This window comes from Dioscorea cayenensis, chromosome 17, assembly GCF_009730915.1.
Source record: "Dioscorea cayenensis subsp. rotundata cultivar TDr96_F1 chromosome 17, TDr96_F1_v2_PseudoChromosome.rev07_lg8_w22 25.fasta, whole genome shotgun sequence".
Classification (NCBI taxonomy): domain Eukaryota; kingdom Viridiplantae; phylum Streptophyta; class Magnoliopsida; order Dioscoreales; family Dioscoreaceae; genus Dioscorea; species Dioscorea cayenensis.
Window position 1 is genome coordinate 19,127,525 of NC_052487.1, and position 9,949 is coordinate 19,137,473.

Here is a 9,949-nt window from a genome sequence, read left to right on the forward strand (position 1 = left end):
TGAGCCTAACTGGATTCAAGTGTTCTCTATTTGCATTTTTATTTTTTTGATTGATTTTTGATTTTAGAACAGTCTTTACCACTACCAATGCTACTTGATATACATTTTTAATCATTTCATTTGTAGTGAATTTTCTTATCATTATTTTGAAAACTTGCTAATGATTTGTCAATTTCAATAGTTATTTACATCAATTATGTGCATCATGTTCTTTTTATTACAATATGGAATTGTTTAAACTCTTGAACATCTTGAAGAAAGAAGCAAGGTGAGAATGACACATAATGTCCAAATTTTCATGTATCTTTTGACACTGGGGCATAATATGGCTTTGGATGTTTCTATACAATAAATATACAGAATGTGACATGCCTTGAATTAACTAAAGTTTTTCACTGAAGTTGTAATTTTCTTTCTCATGTAACTTATAACATAAGATTAGTCATTAGTTCTTACAGTCAACTGACTTCCGAAAATTAGGTGTATTTCCTTCTTTTTAAAAATTAAACTGGCCCCTTTTTGCCCGTCATATGTTGAATGTGATTTAAAGATGCCAGCTGATGTATTTATTATAGGGGCATACTGAAAAGATGCCTCAGAAAGAAGAAGGTAAAAATGATGTTCAGGGAGTGGCAGCAGGATATGCTAAGAAGAAAGCAATGATGCTGATTATTAAATGAAGTAAAAAGTTTGAATGCTTCATCTCATCATTTGTCTGATATTACTGCTGTTATTTAGTGATTCTAAACTTGGTTGTGATTTGCTAAATCATGATATTTAGTTCTCTCAGTTTTAAGTCACATAAATCCCTCCTTTCCCATGCTGCTTTTATTTCACATGGTCCAACTTTACACATTGTTGTTATTCTTGAGATAATAATGGCTGACCAATTTTTCCTTCAGAACATAGACTTTGATGAAATGATATGAATATGGAGGAAGAAGGTGGTGAAGAATTTCTATTCAATTCATTTTACTCCTATGGTATAAATATATATAAGCATGATTTGCCTGATATCATGATCAATGAAGAAAGGATTCCCCAAGTGCTAGTGAATTTTGCTGTATTAGTTAAGAAGAAGTTTGTAACTCATTGAAAATGAGTTTTTAATCTTCATTCAACATTTTCTTCCTTTTTTTTTTTAAGGTTATACAGATGAAGATGTGTATTGTTGTTCCTCTAAGGCAAGTTTTTGGCAAAGAAAAAAGGCACCAAGTGTTGTTTTGAAACTTTCTCTGTGAAGGGTAGTAGCAGTTATCTGTCAAGATAAAATGCTTCATAAGGTACCATTACCTTTACATGCTTCTAGAGCTTTAGCTTTATCAGAAGCTTTATCAGAGAATGTTCTTTGTCTCTCATGCCATCTATCAAGCAGGAACCTTTGTTTTTCTCATCACTACTTTAAGCAATCTTGATACTAGAATATGAAATATTGGCTAACATCTCACCAAAGTGCTTACAAGCTTTGTTTTTCTGCTTATACAGTGTAAATCTTGTTCCAGTTTAATTACTAGCTGTCAGCTCCCTAACATTGCTATTCTCTTCTTTTTCTCATCCAGACTTTTGAGCAAAACCATGGCAGAGATGTAAAATCTTCTGCATTTCTGTGTCAATTTTATGCAAGTTTGATTTGTGTATCCTTTGCAAAGCTTGCTTGACTTTAGTTCAAATAGAAGATTGATTGTGTTCATACCAAGCAAATTCTTGTACATTGAGACCCTTTTGTTTTTTGAGTTGTGTGAACAAGCAACATGAGTGACCTCTTCTGTCAATTGTCAAAAGTTTCAACAACTCCAGCCTGAATTTAGGAAACATTTGGCTTTGTATCAAATTTTGAAAACATTTCTGATTTGCAATGATTACAATTACAGAAAATTCTTAACATTTTTCCCAGGTGATATGTTAAAAAGCCTGAACTTGTTTTCTGTATTTAAACAAAGAAAAATTAATGATAAAATGTCCTTTCCTTCCTTTCAAAATCACTAATCATTTTTCCCATTTTCATCTTCCCCTTTATTATCCTCAATTAAGAATTTCTTATCTTTCTAATTCCAGACCAAAATTAATACACAATCAATCTCCAAACATATTGTCAATAAATCTAGTGTAATTCCATTCATTCTCCTGCTTTACATCTCATACAAACTAGCACCAAGAAAAAAGAAAAAGAAAAAAATTCACAAGTTCTTATGAAGAGATGCATGAGGAGGAGGATGAGGAGGTTTGTTACAAAAGAGAAGGTTGTTACTGCTTCTCCTAAGACCACTCTTCTTGTTTATATAAGCCTTACTACAAGGCCCCAATGAATAATTTAATGGCTTTTGGCCAAGATCCAACCCTCCTCCATAACTCTTGCTTGGCTTCATCTTCTTTTTCTGATAAGGTGTCTCCTTTTTAGGCAGGTCCTCCAAACATCTCACATTGGACAGTGATGTAAAGGATTGGGATTTCCCTTGATAATACTTTGACAGCCCTCTCCTACAAAATTATATATCACAAAACAAATATTAGTTCTTTGATTTACATGTATGTATCTATATATATATATATATATATATCAAGGATAAGAAGAAAGAGAAACTCACTTGATGGGTAATTGATCCATGAGAGAAGACAACTCAAAGTTAGGACCAATAGTAGTGGAAGCAGTGTCATCTTCTTCCTCTGTGAGCTCTGATGAGGTTGACAAGATTGAATCATCAGAGTCACTAGAAAAGGACTCATTATTCTTCATACCTTCTCCCATTCTTTGCAAAAAACAATGAAAGCCCAAAAGCAAGAAAGAAAGAGCAAAGAGATGAAGCTCTTGTTGTGTTGTGTAGGTGTCAAACTTGGAAAAAACAATAATAACAAGGTATAGAAAGGAATGAGAAGCACTAATTTATAGAAAGACAAGTATAAATAGATTCCATGTTATCTTGTTTTGAACTTGGTTCTTGGCTTGGATGGAAGAGTGGGTAGGAGAAGAGATAAGGTTCATGGGAATGGTCTTCATCCATATCCTTATCTCTTTCTTATTTTGATTTTGTTTGTTTTTAAAATTAATGGGTTAAAGTTAAAAGGGTAATAATAAGGTTGTCTATATGAGCAAGTGTGTGGGGAGACAAAGGTGGTGCCTTGTCCCCATTGTCATGAAAAAAAGTATTCTTAGTTGGCACCATAACAACCATGCAAACTCATGTTTGTGGCATTAGATTCATTCACACAATAAGGTTTTTGAGATAATAGATGAATCATGGGTTTATTAAATTATAATTGTTATATATCACCAAGACATGATTGTATAATATATAAATATTAAAGTATATTAAAATGAATAAAATAGAGTAATTCAACCAACCTCACAGAATTGATGAGTTGGATATAGCTTGAAAAAGAAATGCTGTTTGATTTTGTTCTATTTGAGGAATTATTTATCAAAATAATCAAGTTGAACCTAAACATCTAAATATATTATTATATATGTCTAGACCAAAACTTTCACTCTTCAAATTAAAAGGAGAAAATAAAATCAAAATTGGACTAAAACTATTTTAGATTTTATTTGGTTTTAATATTTTATTTAATTCAATTCAATTTAAGTGAACAAAAAGTTAATAAAAAATTACTTTGATTTATGATGAAAATTTAAGTAAATTGAAAATTACAAAAATGAAAGAAGGGACGAACAAGAGTTAGCCCAAATGGTAGAAAAGCTTTCAGTATTATGTAAACAAAATAATTTTTGAGTTTCAAATTTTTATGAGCATAAAGGCACTTTTTAAAAAATTACGACTTTTTATAAATCTACTCGATATCCTCCCAAAAATTAATTTAAATCGTTCTACATGAAATCGATGAATAAAAGATTTAAAAATTTAGACTCGAACAGTTAAAAGCGACAGCTACTCGTATTGTAGATAAAAATTTAACTCCTCGATATATGGTTTGAAGCGTAATAATAAAAAGTATGAGTGTGCAGAATATATGTATATATAAAAGAAAACTTGTATTTTAATAAAAAAAAATCCCAAAAATGATAAGATAGACATCCAGCTGTTGCAGGAAAGGAGATATTGAAGGGTCCCACAAAAGATTTTAGTACCCTACCAATGTTTATATGGTCAACATAAAAGGGCATGAGGAGTTGAAGGGAAAACTTTGCAAACAAGTCCATATCAATGAAGGGAAGGGTTTAAGACTCAAGGGCAAGTTATGATTTTGAAAAAAGTTAGATAACTCTTCCCCCATTGCCAAATCTAACAAAATCCTTGTGATTGATTCTTAAATGTGGACATTTCATAACTGGTCCTCATTACAAAACAATCCACCTCTTGATATAATTTAAAAAAAAAAAAATTGAGAGAAAAGAAAAGGTTTTGTTTGTTATTAATAGAGTAAGTTTTACTTAGCTTCCATGTTTCCATGTGCTTTGAAATTTTCACTTTTGTTTCCTTGAAAGACAAAGCTTTCTAGAATTCTTTTTAATATTCTATTTTTAAAGTTTTCACTACATATATATATAATGAATTTTTATTTATCAGTTATTATCTTTTAGAGTATTTTTATATATCAATAATATTATTTCTTTTGAAAAATACCAATAAGCCACCTTAGTTTTTGTTTAATAAATGTCAATCAACCAATAATTTGTTTGTGTTTGATTTAATCTATAATATTTTTTCTCAATTTTTCACCTAAACTTAATTAATTTTTATATGAACTATAAATTAATTTACCAATGGTTTTTGAGGGGTAAGTTTCATTTCATAGTATAAATGTTTTAAATCGTTATAACGTTATAGCTATGAATATTTTATAACGTTATGGTAGCCTATACTGGTTACATTTAATAGCAGCGTTATGGCATGTTTAAAAGTTTATTCAGACGTGAGAGTTGATAATGTGGTAGCCAAAAACACGTAATTCGTGGGAGCGCTGTGGTCGCGGCGTTATAATGATGAAACATTTGTGGCGGCAGTTACTAACGTTTGTGGCGAATTCAGTCGTCGGGAGAATAATTTTGTTCGTCGCAACGTTCTGACATTTGTCTTGTGACGTTATAATGTTGAAACGTTTTTGGCAGCCGTGAAAAGCTTATCCCGGTTTTTGAGTCGATTGACATTTGAGATCGCCGATTGAAGTCATCCGGTGGGTGAGGCGATAGAAGGGTAGTGGTACTAACTTCCCATCCGTGCATGCTTGTCGGGTCTATTTGTAAAATTAAAAAAAACTATAAATTTATTTTTATTCCATTGTTAAACCAAATATTTACTTAGTAAAATAAATAAACCAAATTTGTTTTAATAAAATACTATTGAATATTACCCTACAAGCATGGCTTTGCTAGTAGAGCAGTGATCCTAGTGGCCTGGGGCATTATTAAGAATCTGGCTCATCATCATCATCAACTGTGGCAATTTTATTATTAATTTATTCGTGATTTATTCATTTTATTAAAAAAATAATTAGGCCGAAAATAACTCCTGTTTTTCCAAATGAATAAAAATCATTTAATTCAGGACTAATGTTTGGTTTAAAAAATAGATAATCAACGCAAAGGATTGTGAGAAGAAGAATGAAACACTACATTAAGAAGAATTAGATGCTAAAGTGGGTCCCATGGGAGTAGAAAGAGAAAGAGAGATTTAAAGAGAAGATAAGGGTTGAATCCTTGAACTTATTAAGTTTTTTTATTTTAGGACCACAAAAAAAGAAAAAGAGAAACAGAAGAAGCATACTTATCCATCTACACGCCAAAGAAAAAAGAAGAAGAAGAAAGAACCGACACTATTATTATTATTATTATTATTATTATTATTATTATTATATAGTTAGACCGCAATCAAGGCCTCAAAGAAGGGTTCAGTTAATATATTATCAATGTTAGGAACAAATAATTTTTTTAATTGTAATGTTTATCTCTAAAAATTCTATAAAAATCAACTAATGTTACTGTTTTAATTATTAATTTTAACTTTTATTATTATAAGACTTGTTCACTTTGTTTTTTGAATTTTTAACATGTTCCATATTTATATTTTTTGGTAGCTCAATTGACCCTCTCTATACATGCCCTCGGAAGAAAAAAAGAGAGAGTAGTTTACTACAAAACTCTACAGGGGACGAGCATGAATTGTAATATAAGAGATGTTAATTTGAAAGATCTCCCGATTACTATTCTGAGTAATTACTATTGTCTTAGCCCATTTGTATAATCAGAAATATATTGTAATTTTTTTTTCTCCATTGATATAAAATATATATTAAAAGAAAAAATATCTTACATGGAGCAAAATAAAAAGAAAATAAAATGAATGTATCATCTCAATATTGCAAAAAATATAAAGATAAATAGCATGAACCAAAAAAATGCACTTAAAATTTTATTTTATTAAAGAAATCATAAAAATCAAGAAATTAAATTTTAGAGGTATTCCAATAGTAGGGCTTATATTGGGTTAGTTTAGTTATAAAACAAGTGAAATTCAATTTTAAACAACCACCGAACCAAAATTTGTAATAACCAAAATAATCAAACTCAAATTATTTCCAAAAAACCGGATTTAGGGTTTGACAAAAGTTAAAAATTTAAATAACAGAACCATTCATAAAGGGGAAGAAGTTGTTTTTCCATTTATATTAAAAATGTGACATTTTTACTTAAAAGTAATTCAAAATTCATATTTCTACCCCTTGAATCATCTTATTATTACTATGATTGAAATTTTATATCATGATTATATTTATATTCCTGATAAAAATATTTAAAAGAAGAGAAATTTTAAGCTATCCAAATGACAATATACATATATACACAAATTATATATATATAATATATCAACCAAGAAAGAAACTTTGGGAAGATACATGTGCATTATAAGAAGACTTTTATGGAGGGCATACATGCAAAAAAGTTACACTCAAGTTGGACCAAGAGAATTATTATTATAATTCAGCACAACTGAAAAATGGAAATTATGAACATTGTGAATGGAATTCACCTGCTGAAGTAAAAGAACTGGAAATTGATAACAAGGTAACATGATACAATTAATATGATTCAAACGAGGGATCATAAGTGACCTTCACTTGATTTCTTTTCGAGTTCATCGATAAGCAACAAAGAAAAATTCGGTCTTCATCAACCTGTTTTATCGTACTTGCCCATAGAGTTCTCCCTAGCTCTTCCGAGAATAGTTTTGTCCGCTGTCACGAAAAATGCGGCTATACCAGCTGCTCGATATACATGGCAATAAACTCTAGTCAGTAATTTTCTCAGAACACGAAAACGTTGAACTTGTTCTGTATTGGAATAGGTCAAAAAAGAGGTAAGTAAATGTTTTACCTGCTGATATAATTAGTGCTTGAGCAGTGTGATTCAGGTTAGCTTTTGCCCAAGGGATGACTCGGCAACCTACCAACTGAAATAAGGAAATCAGATGAATGAAACATGAACATTTCGATTAATATTGTCATTGCTTGTAGAACTAAGTAGCTTCAATTATATACTCAAGCTTTTCTTCCGGACAATCAAACTGTATTGTAATTTGGAAATATCAAAGTAAAGGATAAAAACAGTTTGTGCTTGAATTTTAGATTCAACCCACCCGGAAGTGGATTTTGGTAAAAATTAGTTTTGTTGCCAAAGACAGAGAAAATAGAATTATCATAACACACCGTTGGAACTGCAGTAACAGCAGCGGCAATAGAAGCATTCTTGAAACCTTCCTGAACAGCCTCTGAAAAGCAAGAATCCACCGAATATAAGAAAGGACAAGACCGGGCAAACAGTATAAAAAAACTGAACAATAACTAGAGGCATGGGCATATTAAAATTAAATAAGAATGAAGAGATGAAAATAATGCATGCGCTTCAATAAAAGATAGAACGCATGCAAGATCAAGGCTTCCTAACTGGAATGAGCAGGGCTACCAATAAATGTAATGATAACAAATCAACTCATGCTGAGAATTGAAGCAAAATGGGAGGTTATATCAGAGAGCTGATACCAAGGACAGAACAGAATAAAATTGAAACAAAATAAATAAATATATAATATATATACATTTCCATCATTCGAATTACACGAATTTCAGCCAATGATTATGAATGCAGTCTCAAGGGAGTCAGAAACTTAGAATGCAGATAATGACTATTTCTTCAATAGAAAGATTCAACCTTTCATCAAATGTATTTGAAACCAGAAACCAAAACAGTAAAATCAGTCAGAAACTCAGAATGCAGACAATGAGTATTTCTTGGATAAAAAGATTCAACCTTTCATCAAAAGTATTTTAAACCAGAGACCAACACAGTAAAATCAGGCTCCCAGCAGATAAAGTACTGGAGCATTGACAGAAAATTGATTCTAGAGGAAGTCTCTTGCAATGGTTATATAGGTGGAGAACTGAGAAGGTCAAGCTAGCTACATTTATGTAGGCCCAGCTAGTGAAGGTGCCACATGATGTCATTTACTTTCTTCTGATGAAATAAGATATTTTGTCATTCTCATTTATGCTACCAAGTTCCCCGCTTATTTATACAGCTCCAATTTCCTGAACAATGTAGTTCAGGCATCCCAATTACATTATGTTTTTCAATACTTTGATGTAGAACAACACTGTTATATCCATTATGCTCAGGAGTTGCAGTAATTTGGCAACATTATGTTACAGCTTTAGAATCTTTTATCAATTAAAAGTTGTCAATGTTATGGCTTTAAGCTTCTCTAACTACTGATATCAAGGCTTGATTCAATTTAATGAAGTCTAGTCAAATCAAATAAAAATGCTTCTTCTTTTATAGCTTAACTAGTAGCATCTTTAAGAACAATAACAACAACATAAGATCAAAATCCTTATCATTAAACTACCTATTTTTAGCACTTCTAATTATCAAATCCTCTCAATGAACTCACTAAAGTTCCCACTTTGCTTCTTCAACTGATTCCAAATTCGTATTTTTATTTTTCCTCTTCATTGATATAATCCTCAATAAAAAGGTTAAATAAAAATCATTGGCCAACTCAGATTTTTGGACTTCCCCAGAATCATAAGACCATAAGGACAGGTTTCTAACCCATAAGAAACCCTAATTAGATCAACATATAGCTCTTTGAATAAAAAATGATGCTTGAATTGAAAAAATGGGACAAATTCTAGCAAGATCACAGCATTTGCAACTAATTATCTCATTGAACAAGAGATTTGACGAAAATAAAAAAGAAAAAGGAAACCAATTTGTTTCCCGAGCTAACCTCGGATCGAGCTCTTGGAATCCACACCCCTCTGCTCATCAGGTGAAGCAACAATCAAGGATGAAACCTGAATGCTCGGCAAGGAGTTCCTCATCTCTCTCTCTCTCTCTCTCTCTCTCTCTCTCTCAATGGCGAAGCCTTCGCTCTCTCTTGCTCGATTGATAACAGAGAAGAACAAATTTGGTTTTTTTTTTTTGCTTTAAAATACCAAATTATAGTGGCGAAATAGAAATTTTTCTTCAACAAATTAAAAATATAATAATTAAAAAATTTATATTATTTTTTTATTTTTTTATCATTATACACATCTGTTTAATGTAATTTAAATTATAATCAATTTTTATTTAAACTCAAAAATTTTAGGAATTATTTTTCTATAGAATATAAACAAAATTGTTCATTAATTTTTTTATAAATAATTAAATTATCTAATTAAGAAGGTATGCATCATGGTCCGTGGTCCCATGGATGGGGTTTCTGGTGTTCAAAAACAGCATGCCAATACAGTGGGCGGCTTCTTGAGTTTGGTAAAAATAGGCTGGCTTTGCATTATTATTAAAAAGTTTATGCAGAGAAAAGTTTTGGTTTTCCCAACTCACTTTTAAATATTTATTTTTATCACCTTATAATGGTATTTTATTGCCTTCTTCATTCAAAGAGTTTAATAGTTTGAATCTAAACATGGTTTGTCCACAATTATAATATATATA

General features: G+C 30.8%; 2 protein-coding genes across 2 annotated transcripts; both read right to left on the reverse strand.

Moving 5' to 3' along the window:
* Positions 1 to 2,077: 2,077 nt before the first annotated feature.
* Positions 2,078 to 2,744, reverse strand: LOC120280839. Its single transcript, XM_039287794.1, has 2 exons — positions 2,586 to 2,744; positions 2,078 to 2,478 (listed from the first exon to the last, which is right to left on the reverse strand). Exons 1-2 carry the CDS (start codon positions 2,732 to 2,734, stop codon positions 2,178 to 2,180), a joined length of 450 nt encoding a protein of 149 aa, XP_039143728.1. The 5' UTR covers positions 2,735 to 2,744; the 3' UTR covers positions 2,078 to 2,177.
* Positions 2,745 to 6,907: 4,163 nt separating this feature from the next.
* Positions 6,908 to 9,435, reverse strand: LOC120280764 (early nodulin-93-like). The gene is made up of 4 exons (XM_039287708.1): positions 9,240 to 9,435; positions 7,660 to 7,721; positions 7,328 to 7,403; positions 6,908 to 7,215 (listed from the first exon to the last, which is right to left on the reverse strand). Exons 1-4 carry the CDS (start codon positions 9,331 to 9,333, stop codon positions 7,124 to 7,126), a joined length of 324 nt encoding a protein of 107 aa, XP_039143642.1. The 5' UTR covers positions 9,334 to 9,435; the 3' UTR covers positions 6,908 to 7,123.
* Between the last annotated feature and the right edge of the window lie 514 nt (positions 9,436 to 9,949).

What these genes read in the sequence shown, in the direction of transcription:
- LOC120280839 (XM_039287794.1), bottom strand. Translation starts at nt 2,734, where the DNA reads ATGAAGAATAATGAGTCCTTTTCTAGTGACTCTGATGATTCAATCTTG. An exon ending in ATGGATCAATTACCCATCAA is followed by an intron (nt 2,479 to 2,585) that starts GTGAGTTTCTCT and finishes ATAATTTTGTAG; the next exon opens with GAGAGGGCTGTCAAAGTATT.
- LOC120280764 (XM_039287708.1), bottom strand. Translation starts at nt 9,333, where the DNA reads ATGAGGAACTCCTTGCCGAGCATTCAGGTTTCATCCTTGATTGTTGCT. An exon ending in TTCCAAGAGCTCGATCCGAG is followed by an intron (nt 7,722 to 9,239) that starts GTTAGCTCGGGA and finishes CTTGCTTTTCAG; the next exon opens with AGGCTGTTCAGGAAGGTTTC. An exon ending in CTGTTACTGCAGTTCCAACG is followed by an intron (nt 7,404 to 7,659) that starts GTGTGTTATGAT and finishes TCCTTATTTCAG; the next exon opens with TTGGTAGGTTGCCGAGTCAT.